This window comes from Periplaneta americana, chromosome 11 (genome assembly GCF_040183065.1).
Source record: "Periplaneta americana isolate PAMFEO1 chromosome 11, P.americana_PAMFEO1_priV1, whole genome shotgun sequence".
Lineage (NCBI taxonomy): Eukaryota > Metazoa > Arthropoda > Insecta > Blattodea > Blattidae > Periplaneta > Periplaneta americana.
Window position 1 is genome coordinate 56,276,503 of NC_091127.1, and position 17,999 is coordinate 56,294,501.

Consider the following 17,999-nt stretch of genomic DNA (forward strand, 5'->3'; position numbering starts at 1 on the left):
TGGAAACAACTCTATGTGAAGGAAATTTGTAGGAAAGCCACATAAAATAGAGGCAAGTGGCATCCAACTAAACAAATTTACAAGGATAAGTGGTTGATAAAAGGGTATCCAAAGATGTTCAAGTCCTAACTTCAAGCGAGAAAGGTGGAAGTGATTCTGTCATAACATATTGCAATTCGGAGGGAACATTTCTTCCGCCGGCAATGTTTGAGAGGAAAAATGGAAGTTTTTTGATGGATTCCTAGCAGAAACGGGGGTTTATATGAATCCAAAATCGTCCTATGTTCCATCAGAATTATTTATTAAGCGATTGAAGGAAAATTTTACTCCAAGAAAGATCCTGGCAAGATTCTCTTAATTTTGGATGAACATTCAGCACATTTAGATAACATAAAATACTAGAATAACGATAATGAATCACAATTGTTTGCCTACCAACCTATGCAACTCAGGCACTTTAATCTCTTGATCGCTCACATTTTAAGTCTCTCAAGAATTATTTCAAGAAGAGAATCACAGCAATGAGTGACTTATAAAAAGCAATCCTGACTATCCATCTAGAAAGCTGGACAAATGCTGCGTTGGTAGTAATAGAGAGGTCATTTGGATTTCGAGCCAGAGGTTTCTATCCTTTCAATCCAGATGCAGTTCCTGAGCACCTCTTCAGTATTTATGATGCATCAATCAACAACACAGGTGTAAGAATTCCTTTCTGTGCCTCTTCAGGAAATCTCAAAGAAAAGAAAACTTTATCGGCTACAAGTTCTAATGATAACGGGATAATAAGCTGTAATTTCGGCTCAAGTGCCACAATGGCAAATTCAGCGACAGCGACTCCTTTGAAATCCCTTCATGAAATAAACTATGTGCCAGCAATATATTTTGCTGTGAAAAAAAGAAAGCGATCGGTAGAACGCGTTACAGGTGGAGATAAAAATGGAAACACCATCTTTGAAAGCCTCCCAGTTTCAAAAAGCTCAAAGTCAAATTCTTCAAAATCTAGTAGATATAGAAGACACTTTTGGAGAAAATATGAAGAGAGTGTCGTCAAATGAAACAAAGTAGATAGTTCCTACTTTGTTGAGTGCCTTAAAAATTTTACCAAATGAAGGAAGTTGTTGATTGGATTCAGTGACTTTCCTGCAAGAAGTTGCATAACATGTGGGCTAAGTGCCATATGTGTGGTCCCACTTAAAAACGAGTTCAGAAAATAAACTTATTGCAAAAATAAAATAAGGAACATTATTTAGAGTTATTTATCAAATTAATAGTTTAATTTGGGAATTACCACAGCGGGGCATCTCTCCCCTATACGTGTGTATATTACAGTGATATCGTATCTGATTAATTTTTATTTTACTACTTATTGTGTACGAATTATTGATTGTTTCATATTTTACATAAACCTTTAATGTATTTCACTTGCTTTAACACATGAATAAAATATCTGCTTTGGTTTGTTTAATTTTTAAACGATAAAAACTTTAAGTGGGGCAACTCTCCCGGAATTACCTTATATCTATTATACTGGACAGATACGCGAAATTCTTTAAAATTTTGTTGTAATTTAGTGTTAATAAGCAAGTTATTTTTGTATTTTTTTTTTCCGTACTTCTATCTCCTCTTGTCACAAAAGTGGCACATAAACCATTCTCACCATTGTGAAATTTCCATGTGCTGTGCAACGATATCGCATCCTAAGTACTATGCTCTGATGTTACCATTCAATCGAGAACGACCGGATGAAATATCTCTTGAAAATTTGCCTAATAGATGCTATAAAATAGCAGAAAAATCTGTGTGTAAAAACTATTGAAACACGATAAGCTTCCAAAATAGCTAAACGTTTGTATTTGGGTAGTTCTTTGCTTTACTGTTAGAACATAACGTGCTTGACGCATCTCTCGTGATTTCATTGCCACCGATAGTATGAATTCTTCACCAGTGTTCAATATACAGTTGACACTGACTAATCTTGTTAAATTGTAACATAGTAATCTGCTTCTGCTAAAGTGTAAGGTGTGATTCATCTGGCTACGTTACTGAGAAGAATGGGTACCCAAGTAGGCCTACCAGTGGCGAAGCTAAGATGTAAATACCGAATAGGCTGAAAAAATCTGCTCTTTATATTTTTTATACAGCAATTCTATCAAATTTTTTTTTACACAGACCTCACAAGAAGATGTACGATCTTTCCCCCCAAATAGAATACAGGTATAACAATATAACTTATTTGTCTAAGAGCACCCTGTTAGCCAAGGATATTTCTTAAAGTAAAGTAAATCCATGGCGCTACAGCTCTTTGAAGGGCCAAAACCGACCAGCCGTCTGGTGGCCTCACGTCCACATGCCGGAGCAGAGGTGGACGATCATCCAACCAGAATGGAGGTATCGTGTGGTTAGCACGATGATCTCCGCAGTCATAGCTGGTTTGCGAAACCGGATTTTCGCTACCTACCCTAGCTCCCCAAGTGCTTCACGATGCTGGGTGGGCACCTGTCCCATTCACTGGCCGAAATTTCATGATAAAATTTCTTCCCCCATGAGGACTCGAACCAGCGCGCATTCCGTAACGCGAGTCCTAGGCAGGATGCCTTAGACCACGACGCCACGGCACGGGACAAGGATATTTCTTATGCTATGAAAATTAAAAATTTACATTTTGTCTTCCCCCATCCGCTATTTTAATAGTAAATGCGGTGTCGATCTCCAATCTTTGTAAGCTCATTTTGTTTCATACGTCCAAATTGAAAACTGTTTTTTTAAATACAAATAATGACCTCAATGTTCTCTAAATAAGAGTCTTTGTGCACAAAATTAATATGTAACACACACACACACATGCACTTTTAATTAAACCAACATTCAACAACACACCAATAGCGCATATTATTGTGGTGGAAGATTAGTCTCGGTTCGTACGGCGATGAGGCGAATCGATACCCCCTTCTCGGTCCCCCCTTAAACTTGATAGTCAAGATCGTAGCTATGCCTTCAGAGGCTTTCTGCTACAAGCCTCGCATTTAACTCTCCATACTGGAATGACTGCCAACAATGAAGTTAATATATGGAAGGATCGGAGTGAAACATCGTTATTACGAACTTACAGGCCTGCTGTTACTAGATATAATAACTCAGATTTTTTGGGTAGACTAAGCCTCAAATGCCTCTTAACTTCGCCACTGACAAGTACTAATAGAACGAAATATTTTACCCTTTTTGTGGTTATATACATAAATGTATTTGTAAATAGTGTTTCCTTATAGTTTTACCACAGTCTAGAATATACACTCACGAAGCTTGAGTTTATGGGGGTACTAGGAACAATAGACTGTGCAGGTACTATTTCGCATTGTCTGTAATGAGACGGTAGTAGCGATCCTAGTGGTTAGCAACTATCTATGGATGCATATTTACTACGTATTGAGCTTCGTGACTGTATGTACTAGACTGTGGTTTTACTGTATATGGTATAACATTTTTACAGCAATTTTGGAGAGATTAACCACAATGGATATAAATAAGTTGTGCTTAGGGGGAGTGTGTTGAAGGGCTGTTTTGTGTGGCAGGTTGAGTGACCGGGCGGCCTCCCCGAGCAGCCATATGGAGCAGGAGAAGCGAATTAGGCGCGAGATCGCGAACTCCAACGAGCGGCGTCGTATGCAGAGCATCAACGCGGGCTTCCAGTCGCTCAGGACGCTTTTACCACATCACGAGGGCGAGAAACTCAGCAAGGTGAGTTAGGACAGACGTAACAATCTTGGATTTTTGCTTTAATGTTGACTAATATTTCGAATAAAAGCGGGACATCATAGTTTTTTAAGCTAAAAGCTGAACAGGTGTCACAGGTTACTTCACCCACTCTCCTGAACAGAAGCCCATAATAGCTTTGATAGAAAGAGGGTGTTGTAAAGTGGCAGCGCTTAAATATTAATGCATGCACGCTTCTTATCCCTTCACGAGGGATAAGATGTCTACAAAAGTCTGTAAATAAATTAAAGGTAGGCCTATTAACGGAAATTAATAATAAATATGTAAGGTAGCGTAACATATTTGTTGCTCTATCCCACAGACTGAATGCAGCATAAATTTATATGTTAGTTTTTGAACTGTAAATAATCCTCTTTCTCAATATTCCATCTTTTCAAATATCTGCTGACCAGCTAATTTCAGTTAATAATGAACATTAAATTATCTGTTATGACTTTCAGTATAAACTACATCATACACTCATGTTACAACATTGTTTTCAATTTTTCTTTACGATGTGATGACTCCGTAGGAAAACAGCAGTTTTAATGTATAAAATGGGACGTATAACCGATCATCGCTTTTATTTTCATACACAAGTTGTCGAAAGGTCTTATAATAATGATACTCATATCCAAGCCTTGGATTTTTTTATGTTTTAGAAACTAAAATTAGTTTTTTTAACCCATGTTTTTAGAATTTTAAATAATCTATTTAGGAATTTTAGGTTTTCATGAAAAATAAATAATGTAGCAAGAGATTGTTAATATATTGCAGTACTGTTACACTTAACATTAAAATATCAGTTATTATAATTATGATTTTATAAGTCTAGAAAGTAGCCTTATGGTTCACACATGATGTTGAAATGTTTTATGGAACCATTTGCCAATATTAATACATATAAATAAATAGTCGTTTACAACACTGTATCTTTATTAAATTATTATTACACTCCTCAAACACTCAATTATAGTGATTCTAACATGACACTGAAAAATGAAATATTTTGACAGATTTTCAGGAGTAAAACCTCCTCATATAAATCTCTAAGAAGTGGTCTACTGGAAGAGTGGATTGCTATTCGTACAAGATAGGCAGTTCAGTTTGCTCAATTAAAAGGATCATGCGTAATAACAAATTCATTTAATTGAGCAAGCTGAATTATTTTATTGTACAAATAACAATGTTGAAGTCTCACTAGTTCACTACCGTTCAAACTTCTCATACCTTAGGTGGAGAGAACTAGCCAGTTCTTTGCCCATGTCATCATGTGATTATACCGCGTCTGATTCTGACATGCTCCTTTTCTATTAAAATTTGTTCGATGTTTCTACAGACTGTCGTCTTCGTATACATTTTCGCCGCATTTTAGAACTTTTCAAAGAACGCAGCCTACAATAAGATATTTACGCTGCAATGAACGGCAGTACTATTTCAGCGAGTTCTACAGTTACTTTAAAATAAATGAAATACAGATGTAGGGCCCATAGGTTGTATCAGACCTGGGCGCTATTTACTCGGTTGAGGTACTCCTGACCACCCCTTAACTCCTCACTCCACCTTCCCCGGCAGAGACAGTAATGTTTTCATGCGGTACAAGTAGACAGGACGGTCAGTGACGGATTGTGTAAGGCAGGCATCATAGCTTTTACTAACTTTCGGCTCCTAAATCCATTACTGATGCACAGAACCCTACTCTGCGTTTGTTTATAAGGCGGTGTAAGCAAAAAGGACATGGGCGGAGGTTTCGCCGTTCATTTCATTTCCCTCTTATGCCAGGCCTGGATTAAATACAACGAATTGTACGTATAGTCTACACCGACGGTGATGATAGGGCCTACTAGTATTGAATTAATGTCCACGCCACATTTTATGAATTTAACATTACATATTGCCCTCCCCTTTTCAGAACAATGCTTTCTATTCACTGTAAAATAATGCATGTGTGTTTAGCGTATTGACAATGACTATTAAAACAGGACACAACATCTACTGCAACTGGAAGAATTTGGACTGCCAAAGAGCATATGAATACGATCCAAATAAAAATAAATCCTATGTAAAGGTCATACATTTATTTTACCGGAACAGAATGACTGGTCTGGAACATCACGATAGTGGCAATCCAGCCATATTTTCGTATTTATTTACGTACTTTTTTTTTGTTTATTTTTTGCTGAGAAGCAGCTGGAAATCCTGCATTGTGACAATGCAAATTTTCAACTCTGAGATACCACACACGTAGACTCACTGTCAGGCAGTTCTCTGCCGACCATTAAGTATTACAGATCGTCCATGGCGTCTCAGAAAGGATTCTCTGGTACCAACACCTGTTCACGATATTGAACTCTACGCAAAAGTGTAATGTTACTGGCCCTCAGTTTCTTATAAGGGCTTTATATTTTCTTCTTGTAATATCGTTTTCTCTCTTGTTACGATTTCGGTCATTCTTATAATCATCATCAGTACGCAGTCTTTGCATGAAACAAATTTTGTAAATGGAACGCACGCAATAGACGAAAATCTCCCTTAGCCTAAGGAATTTGTATCTAAAGGCACAAGCAGTGTTGCCAACGATGTTGTGAGAATAAACACACTTTTAATTCTATAGAACAAAGTTTTGTCTCGTATTGTTTTAGTAGACCCTATATCCAGTCAACAGCCTGTGGTTTATGCGTGACCCTCGAATGGATTATACACGGTCCGCGGTTCTTTTTTTATTATTTCTTCAGAAATAAAGATCGAGTTTATGTGTATGGGTACATTTACGTGCATCTCTTTCCGACCAATCCAGTGTTCTCGGAAATCGTAAATCATGTCCGTGACTAAGTGTGTGATTAGAAATGAAATCTTGACCTCGGTGCTAATGTTAGTTGGCATTCTGCTTCACGTATTGACCATTCTACTTGCCATAGGGTGGAAGTAGGAAACAATTCTGAGAAAGTTCTCAGTGCCTCTTTCGAGAACAGAACCCTGGCCATGACTTTTCTGACTGCTGTATTGTGATCATACTGATGTTCAGGGAGAACAGTGTAGTTCCCACGTGAAGAAATATCCTTTCTACTTCCAAATCTTATTCTGGTGACCGCAAGTAGACAAAAATGATGGGCCGAAATGCAATTACTCTGTTATAGGAACGTGTGGGAATGGACGTAATTCAAGTAAAATCAAAGGGGAGCTTTGTTCTCTACTTCAGATATTATGTCTGAAAGGCAAGATTATGTACTGTATTATTTTTTCTTAGCATGTTCCAGAATATTTTACCTCCACTTTCCTAGTAACTGTAACAAAATATTTTGTATGGTATTGTTTGTATGTGTTTCGTACTTTTGGCCCACTGTGGCTCTGGACCCTTCAATTACTGTGCACAACGATTTTTAAAGAGCTGCTGCATGAGTTACTGTGTAAATAATAATCCTTGGCGCTACAGCCTAGGAACGACCTGGGCCGACCACTCTCATTTCCACGTGTCTCTGCAGACGTGAACGATCATCCAACCAGTATGAGGGTAACGTGTGGTCAGCACGATGACACCCTCCACCCCAACGGTTATAGCTGGTTTCCGAAACCAGATTTCGCTACCTAGCGTAGCTCCCCAAACAAATTCATCACGGTGCTGGGTGGGTAAATACTGGTCCCATACACTGACTTCCTTCCCCATGAGGACTTGAACCAGAGCTCATTCCGTAACGCGAGTTCATGCATGATGCCTTAAATCACGTTGCTGCGGCGCGGGCCTGCTGTATAAATACAATAAAACAATGGCCTATGATCCGGCCAGTTCTGTCTTCAATCACGTAAAAGAACCCTGTCCCTCAAAGAGGGTTCCAGGCAGAATTTGTCGGCCATTTCTCTTCCACATTGAACTTCGATTCTGAATGATCTCTGGGATTGAAAACGTTAAATAAAATATTCGTACTACTATTACACTACTTACATCCCGTGAGATTCCGGTCTGATTATCTATCTTTGTTATTGACAGAAATAAGCCTTCTATCTTCATGTCCTTTTTATCCTTTAGACTCGAGCACATGTTAAGTCAAGTTATATGTAACTTATAACGTGACATCAAAAACTTTTTCCTTGTATTTTTTGCTATGTCCTGATTGTATCTATGCAGTGTAAAATATTACCATGGCAACTAAAAGTTACCATTAAGTAAGCCTGCATGATATAGTCCAGGCCTGCAGAACTCGTAACGAGGGGAAATATGACGTCAGCCTCACTCCACTTCTATTCTGCGTAGAGTTGTTTACATTTTTTGCGTGTGGAAGGTCCAGCAGTGACGGCACTGTAATTTTCAAAAAGGATTGTAATAAAGTCATTGCATTTATAATGAGTTATCTCGTTTCAAGGTTTATTTATGCTAGATTTTCTGTCTGTAGTTTCTTTGAGATTTCTTTGCACCTAGCCTGCTTTAGATTTTCCGAAACTTTCCTTCTATTATCACCTATGGAAACATAAATTTGTTGCATTTAAGGAATGAACCTTGCAAGTCAATATAAATGCCACTATCAGTTCAATACAAAATGAACACAACGAGTGATGTCCTTAATTTAACAGTATATAAATGAATAATCAGTATACAGTTCGTAATAAAGAACTTACCCGAAAGTTTGTCTATTCCATAATTCTTAATATGGGCTTAATATTGAAATGACGAGTAAATATAAATTGGATGGGACACAGTAAACAGGCAATTCTTTCGTCTTCTTCAACAATAAAATAATGATATTCCCATTTCCTTTGGAAGTATTTCTTCACGGGTTTAGATTTTGCCATGTTCCCGTTCTCTTCAAACTGCAGTACGCGTATTCTTTCTTTCTTTCTCTCTCCCCTCCTCCTTTCTTTCTTTGGCTTCAGTGCGTTACAATGTTGAATGACAGCATTGATCTTCGGTCATATAGCTATCACTCATCAACATACAATTTATTTATATAATATATAGACACACCTCATAGGTAGACCTTACATTATATGCACACACACACACATTTTAAAATTTATTTTACATGTCTTTTAACTTATTTATTTTCCTCATTCGTTTTTCTCTTACTTTCCAAAGGTATGTTCCTAAGGATTTTATTATCTGTTCATTTGTAATTCTTGATAGTGTATTGTGTACCTGCCGCTGCGAGAATGAATGTTGATATAGCCGTGCGCAACTACAATATAACGCTATGACTATACTGGTAGAAAATGTGGGTAGGGTAGAAGGGGTACGAAAGCAGTCGCTGTGAGGAGCTACAGTTCTGCTGGTCTGGTAGTCTAAAAACAAGGTACAATAAAAATGTCACTGTACATTGTCTTTTTATTTACAGGCATTGTGTATTGCGATAAGTTACGTTTTATTTATTTATTTTTACTTTTATGTTATGTTTTATTCATTTATTTATATTTTAAGTTTTGCTTTATTCATTTATTTATATTTTAAGTTTTGTTTTATTAGTTTATTTATATTTTGTTAGCGACGGAATAAATGAATTACTGTATGGAACCAAATATGTCAAAACATATTTTTTCTTTTCCCATTATCGGTCTTTTCTTTGAAGGATCGAATTAGAAGAATTTTTCACGTGCCATACAAATCATAGTGTAATTTCTTGAGCCGCAGAAAATAGTAAGCTCTGTTATTTCTGTCCTGCTCTTTACTGTGAAGCAAATGAGTTTGTTCATATCCTGGAAGGGTTACCATCCTTCACAAACCATAATCATCGTGTTAGATCATGAATGTGCTGGGTACGTACGTGCCATATATATTTTCTTATCCTGTGCTGCAATGTATGTGAAAAACCTCTTTCGTAATTATTATCTTGTAAACCTGCTGTAGACTTTTTATGACAGTCTTCTTAATGTAAAAGGATTCTAATCTAGTCCAGGGAATCGCCTCGTTAACCCATTTGTTTTAATTGTTCCTAGAAGGGTTTATCGGTCTGCTGACTGCATCGAGTATGATGGGAGGTAGTCTCAAGCCGAGTCGGCACGTCTTTATGCTGGCTTAAGAATTTTAAGCTATTTCATACTACCGTATGTTTACGTAATGGCGATATGAAAACAAATGACTGCCAGGTCAAAGAACTTTTGCTGCAGCTGTAAAATTCTTTAAGAAGAATGCCCCACTTTGATGGCTCCGGTTTTGTTCGTGATTCTTTTTCTGGCATATCAGTAAGACGCGAGACTTGTGATATACCGGCCGACCCACTTTGTCTCACGATTCTTTCTCAAATGACCGCTGGCAAGGTTGAAACGCTTTGCACCAGCCCTTGATTTACTTCTCGTGTTATATGCAGTTGCAAAATTTCTACGTCTAGATTTTTGTTATATCGGCCTTCATGCTAATTGGTTCCTCGATTCCCAGACAAAGGCGGGAATTAGACTGCGCAGTTTTAATTCTTTATGTCATGTGGGCTCCGAAAGCGATATGTTGCATTTGTTTTTCTCCTATATAGATTGATGACGTGGTGGATTGGACTCAATATTCACAGTTTGAAACCTGGCGGAGGACGATGGATTTTTAAGAGCGATAAAAACATGTTTAGCTTTTAGAAAAGGGAATGACATGTTTCAGGCAAAATTTATTGGCGATTTCTCGTCCATGTCAAGTCGCGCAACGTGTCCCTATCAGCGGCGTACAGTAAGTATGCGTGGATTTGACCATGCAGTATGTACCGTACTATAACATAACATAGAACATTTTTCAAAGTTATCAATAAATTCTGCATTCTTAGGTTCGCTTAAATTTTACTATGCCTTTAAGGTTTTTAGATCGCAAAAATAATGTGCCCATTGATGGTTGTTCGTAACCTTAAGGAATTTAACGTTATATTTTAAAATTTTTAATCAATTTACAATTCATTTTTGATAATCAGATAAGCCGATCTTATTGTTACATATATCAATATACGAGTATTAATGCTTTTATATTCAATCTTTATGGCTTAACACATCAAACAAAACAAGTTACATATCACAGTTTTGTATATTTACATTTATACGAACGTTTTCACCCTCCCAAGGGGCATCTTCAGGTAAAACAATATTAAAATATCATGTATCTAAAATCAAATATATAACAATGTGCAAGACTGTCTTTCATGAACCATAACGTATGAAGAAAATCTCATATTATATTAAAGTGTGCACACATGAGCATGTTAAAATGGACTTGTTTTGTTTGGTGTGTTAAGCCATAAAGATTGAATATAAAAGCATTAATATATTGATACATGTAACAAGTTTTTTTCCCCTCCCTCCTTCTACATAATATACGGATATAGGATAGAATTTCTATGAGACACGTTCGGCACGTTCACACCTGTGGAGTAACTGTCAGCGCGTCTGACCGCGAAACCAGGTGGCCCGGGTTCGAATCCCGGTCGGGGCAAGTTACCTGGTTGAGGTTTTTTCCGGGGTTTTCCCTCAACCCAATACGAGCAAATGCTGGGTAACTTTCGGTGCTGGACCCCGGACTCATTTCACCGGCATTATCACCTTCATTTCATTCAGACACTAAATAACCTAGATGTTGATACAGCGTCGTAAAATAACCCAATAAAATAAAAATAACAATCTGCAAGACTGTCTTTCATGAACCATAACGTATGAAGAAAATCTCATATTATATTAAAGTGTGCACACTTGAGCATGTTAAAATGGACTTGTTTTGTTTGGTGAGTTAAGCCATAAAGATTGAATATAAAAGCATTAATATATTGATATATGTAACAAGTTACTTTTTTTTTTTTTCTTCTGCGTAATATACGGATATAAAATAGAATTTATATGAGATACGTTCGGCACGTCGCCATATTTTCTCCTAAGATAACACATCATTACATTCACAATTGATAGGATTCGGACCCACGACTGCAGTTTTCACACGGTGTTGAAACGTTAATTTTGTGTATTGAACAATGGATTCAACTGCAGAAGATATCTTCACTTGGAATATCCATACTTCCACTTTTTAATGTTACCTTCATCATTTTCCACTGTGCAGTAGTTGTTACTTTACTATTGCATTTATTCTGTTTATTAAACTGAACATTTGTTTAGTCACGTCTTATATACAAACGTAGCTCAGCTCTTTGTATGCAAGAAATGTTTTTGGTGTTAAATAAAAGAGTCTCATTACAATGGCAAGGTAAAGAAGATATTCATCAGTGTAAACTAATAATATAAAACAGTGCAAGTACGGATATTCGAACATAGCTTTGCGCATGCTTGTTTGCGTCATTATCCTTTCGGCTGGCCATCCCAACTTCTGGCAAAATGCTGCAGCTATCCCAACTTCTGGCAAATATGCTACAAATGATGGATAGTCAAGAAACTTCAGAACAGCATTTATGGTGTGACCAAAACTACTTCCGACTTGACAGCTTACGGAGAAGGGGGAGCAATGTTGTCATGTTCATCTTATATGTAAGCGAGCGCGCTGCCGATAGAGTGCAATAACGAACAGGTGACTTGAACGTATACATTGCTAACCATTTTGTTGAATACTATGCATTAAAATTAAAGCACATTATTATTTTTATTACTATATTATTAGTAGTAGTAGTAGTGGTAGTGGTAGTAGTAGTGGTAGTAGTAGTGGTAGTAGTAGTAGTAGTAGTGGTGGTGGTGGTGGTAGTAGTGGTGGTGGTAGTGGTAGTAGTGGTAGTGGTGGTAGTAGTGGTAGTAGTAGTAGTAGTGGTGGTGGTGGTGGTGGTGGTGGTGGTGGTGGTAGTAGTAGTGGTAGTGGTAGTGGTAGTGGTAGTAGTCGTCTTTAATGTGAAGTAATAGTGTTAGAAAAGCGTTGAAAGAACTTAAATAAGTTTAAATTTAATACGATACCTGTACTTCTATGAGTGCCAGTATTCGACATGTAATATTGTTAGAAAAGCATTTTGCTGGAAAGAATTTATATTTGTTTCACTTTTCTCCCTGGAGTTTCAAGTCTTGAGGACCCTGCGTCATCTTCATCTTCACGGCCTTTTTCTTGTCTTATCGATAACAGTGCTCTCTTTAATTTTAACATAAGCAGCAGTTCTAATTACGACTTGGGCCAAAGGTAAAAGAGGCTCGCCATTATCGTTTTCCCTCTCAAAATACTCTGTTACGTTACTCACCATCTCTCGCGATTGATTCTTTAACGGAGCAACTTGTCCAATATTCTTTGTTCTCCGCCTGTCTTTCCTGCCTTCCGACATTGCACAAGTCACCTGTTTAGAAACTTTCGCAGAAGCTAGATGAGAACGAAAATAATACGTGTAATTTAATTTAAACACAATAATTATCTATACACTAAAACAATAATAAAACTAAACAATATTTTTAATTCACACAACGCACGCGCTAACCAGCCAACTCAAAGTCACCCCGGGCAACTTGTAAACATAGACACGGCAACACCATCCCATTACCATGGTTACGCGTCTCTCGTGATTGGTTGATTTGAATGGTTGCCATGGTAACATACTAAAGGCGCCGTTTGTCAGGTCGGAAGTAGTTTTGTACACACCATAGTACCATCTTTTTATGGAAAAGGAAGTGTCTACATAATTATGCCAGTCTTCAAACTTTGCAACTTAGAATGGATTTCGTTGGAATACCGAGCCTTGCGTTGGCAATTTCCTGCTGTTACAATCAAGCTGTCGTACTTTTTGTCCCTGTATTGTTCATCACGGAACTATAGATGTTTGGTGATTAATTTGAATAAATAAATAAATAAATACACTTCGCCTAAAAATTGCAGTCCTATAAAGAATGTTCACCTCCGTCTCCGGAAATCGAACCCGCGACTACTCATGCATTATCATCACATCGAAGTATGAACAAAGCATACTACTTGGCTGTCCCAAAGCAAATCTTCGGACAAGGTTGTATAGTGAATTGGTTCGGCCGCTTTGTGTATGTATTGAGGTTCCATATTGCGTGTGTGGGCTTATTGTGTTTCTCCCACTAATAACTTTTTCAGTTTAGCCTCCGACTGACCTACATATTTAAGGGCGAGTAGGCACACTAATGGGCGGAGCTGTAGTAAAACGTCAAGGCTCCATCAGAATAGCGGCATGATCAAAAAGACAGCAGCGGCTAGGCTGGCTGGCAAGCCGGCCGGGGTCGTTGTTGGTAATGGTGCATGAGGAAATGCTGCGAAGAATAAGAAGAAGGAATGTGATGACCTCATTATGTCACTAGTCACGTGACGGCCCGTCTACTACTGTTGTCTGCTATTCAGTTCCATTGAAACTAGCTACTGCTTCTAGAGGGTGTTCCCTTTTCACGCGTTGTATGTCTGTGACCAGATTCTGATGAATGGTTGTGATTGCACAGAGATCGCAATGGTAGAAGAAGCTTTTGCGTGATGTCATGATTAACGTCGAGTTTGTAGTGAAGGTCAATTTATGGACTTTGTGTTAGCACATTTTTAACCTGTAAAGAATAGTTATATTATACAATTATGTAATCAAGTAATTGTGTATAAAATAGATGTACAATGCACTAACTATTATCATTCGACAGCTCCACAGTATGACAGCGAAAATTGGACTCGCACTAAAACTAAAAGAAACAGTCTGAAAATGAAACGAACTTTCTTTTTCATCAAAAATAATTATGTAACACTTACTTTGAGCCGTAAAAGACATACTCTTCTTCTTCTACTCATTGTATAGGCCTACGGCCTGTTCTTTCCAGAGATTAGGAGTCTTTCCATCTTTTCTTTGGTCTTCCAGGCGACCTCTTTCCATTTGGTGGTAGATTATCCCTTGCTATGCGTACAGTTCTGTCTGTCATGCGAGATACGTGATGATTCCATTCCTTTCTTCGTATATTTACACAATCACCTATTGCTTGGATGTTTAGCTGCATTCTAATTTCTTCACTTCTTACTTTATCTCTTCTTGTTTTCTGCGTAATTTTCCTTAATACACTCATTTCGTTTGTTTCCAGAATCTTTTTAGTTTTTTAAGTATCCGCTCTTACTTCACATGCATAGGTTAATATTGGGCTAATTACAGCTTTATAAATTCTTACCTTGGTTGCTTTATTTAATATTTGTTATTCCATATAACATCATTCATGCATCCTGCAATACTTGCTGCTTTATTTTCTTGGTGCATAACTTCATTTTGCAATGCCCCTCAAGCAGTTATCTCAACACCCAGGTATTTTATTTACATCACCTGTTCTATTATTGTTCTCTCTATTTCCAGTTTACATGATAGCGGGAATTTGTTTATGGCCATTATTTTTGTTTTTGTTAATGCTATTTTCATGGTATACTTTATACATCCTAGATACAGTCCGTACAGTAATCTTTGTAGATCATCTTCCGTATTTGCCATCAGAACAACATCGTCAGCATAGCACAAGATATTAAAATCTTTATTTCTCATTTTGTATCCATCCTTAAACTTAATTTCCTTTATAATCTCATTCATTACTAAATTAAATAGTAATGGACTAAGAGAGTCTTCTTGTCGAACCCCTCTTTTCAGATATTATTTCCTCCACTTTTATTCTATTAAAATTACATGTAAAAATATCGTTAATAAATAGGCATACTGTATGTTAGAATTATTTGTGACATAGAATCAGTCATTCACAGAATAGAGAATTACAAAAATAATTGCATACAAAGTAATTCGAGTTTGAATTGAAACAATGCTTAAATGATGAATCCAGGGACCGGAATTTGGATCTCCTAAAGCTAAGACTGGCATAAACACAGTTCAATATTTACTAGTTCTGCACGCTATGTACAACCTCGATGCATACAAGGTATCTGACCCTCACTGTGCACAGATTCCATTGATTGCCACGTAGCCACTGTGTTAGTTGGTGCGATGAAAACAGGAAATCCAGGTGTATCGTATCTTCTAACATGTGAGATTCTGGATATGGTATTCTTAGTCTAGTTGCAGATAGAGTAATAGGTTAATATGCAGATGATACCATAGATATGAAATTAAAGTGACGTTCCCTATTATAAATATTCTCCAACCGTTTCCGCAAACTTGGAACGGAGTTTTTCAGTGCATAAATATTTGAAGAATAGAGGCTGAAAACCTGATAAGTCATGTTTTACTGTTTTTACAGAAGAGCAAGTTAAAAGTTTCAAGACCCATTATATTCTATTATCTTTGGATTATCATTCTTCAAATTTATTTGAATTAATGAGGTTGTTATTCTGTATGGTTGAACTACACAAATTTACACTACCTGAGCTATTACATGATATCTAAAACAGAAAAACGATAATTTTGGACTTATCACTTTTTTCCCCTATGGTCTTCAATTTTTTGTTTTCTTCCACCCGGACAAATTTCACATTTTGCAATCTGAAAAAGATTTATATAGTAGTGGCAAAAAACCGGACCGACGGAATAATCGAAGTCCCCTAAATGATCCACTGCGCAAGCCACGTCCGTATTCACAAGTTAGCGAGTAATCTATTAAAATTGTTGTAGTTTCGACTGCTGACGTAGCCCATTTCGAAAGCCATTAGAAAGTAAGCTGGTAAAAATTCATGTTCAGGGAGTAATAAGTTAAGCACCTGAGCCATTCAATTAAGACGAAAACAGTAACCGCTGCGTGGCTGTTGTTCAACTGCACAGATGGTTTCGGGTCCAAGGAATATGCACCGACGCTCTGAAGTGAACAAGGCTCTGAAATCAGCTACAAGGGTCCGGGTTTTTTGCTACTACTGTACATTCTATTACAATAAATCATAGAATAGGTAAACTATTATGTTTCTTATATGTAGATCATTTATTTTTAATGAATATGTAAATAAGACATAGTTACTTTTTTATATAAATCATACATGTTGTATTGCTTCTAAATAGGTGTATTATTTTCATAGGAAATGTGTGCACTGTACTCCTAGTTACTTAGCAATGTTGTTGTTCACTGCTCAGGCAGACGGCAATGATATCAGCAATGTAGGCAGGTAATGCTCCTCACCCCTATACAATATCTCAATATATTATTTAAAGCTCCAAATTCTGGTTCCTGATTGACAAGGAGGAAGATATCGAGAAAGAATAATAAAATAGTTCAGGGTGAGAAATTTTCTCTCGAAATTACATTTCCTCATCTCCCCGCATAAGATTTCATTTCATTTCAAATTTAAAGTGTTATACAATAATTTTAGAAAGAATTGAAAGTAGCGAATCCCTTATTTTTTTTCATAATTCCACTTAAGTCCTAAAATAAAAAATACTGAATCTTTTCCACAGATAAAGATCTCTATTTTAAAATCTTTGCGCAAATATAACTTGCACCTAATTATTATTGTAATTAGTTGTACTTTTTAACGATTGAAACTAATATTGATCTTGATCAGTGCCAAAATGGAACTGCAAAGCAATGATTTAGAAATTCACCTACATTGTTGTTTAGTCAACTGTCCGAAGACAGGTTTGAACCTCACAAGTGACACCAATAAGGCATTACTCATGAGATAACTAAGCCAGGAGATAATGAGATAGGGTGGCCAGTTCCTTTCCCCCTCCATTTCATACACTGCTGTCTAGTTACATATTACACTAATCAGACTTCATAAGGTCTACATTATGACTTATTAATTCCACCATATTCCTTGGCCAGGAAAGACTTGTTTCGATGTAAAACAAAGTAAGCGCAGTCATCTTTAGACATTATCCTTGCAGAGATATGGATGCTTTTCTTTCGTCATTTTGTAGTAACAGTGTACCATCACAGATTTTATCCTGATTAAATGATGTGTCAGCTAACCATGTGTAAGTAACGATGATTAATATGGTGCACAGAAATTACATTTTAAACACACTTACTCTTCACTCTTGGTTACTACATTTTTAACAGATGTTGATGCTCATCGCCATATATCTCAACCCACTAAAAGCTCAGATTCTTTAGCATAAAGAAAACTTCAATTTTTTTTCCGGAGCATTGTACGCATGTTCACATTCCGAAGAGTTGCGCTGACATTCGTATCTAATGCATCATTTAGCTTTTCCATAAGTTTATTTTTTACAGAGACAGGAAAGTTTGCTGCATAGATATCACTATAATTATAATATTATCTTAGTATATCTGATCATAGGGATCCTTTTTGTAAAACAGTGAAAACACTTTAATGTTTATTAACTTCACTTCTTTCCCCTTACGCGCAAGTCGGTTTCACGAGATAACCGAATGGCCTATACAGGAAATTAATGAATGAAATGAAGCTTGTTTTTTTATGAAATACCAAGTCAGATCTGTTTTTGTTTTTTGAA

At 36.9% G+C, this 17,999-nt stretch overlaps 1 protein-coding gene across 2 annotated transcripts in view; it reads left to right on the forward strand.

Annotated features, from left to right (window-relative positions):
* The window catches only part of LOC138709023 (transcription factor AP-4-like), a 308,661-nt gene that overhangs the window by 60,605 nt on the left and 230,057 nt on the right, over positions 1-17,999 (forward strand). For both annotated transcript variants that reach the window (XM_069839484.1, XM_069839485.1), the window contains exon 2: positions 3,570-3,735. In XM_069839484.1, the coding sequence (XP_069695585.1) occupies positions 3,570-3,735 (166 nt within the window). The remainder of the gene's footprint in view (positions 1-3,569; positions 3,736-17,999) is intronic.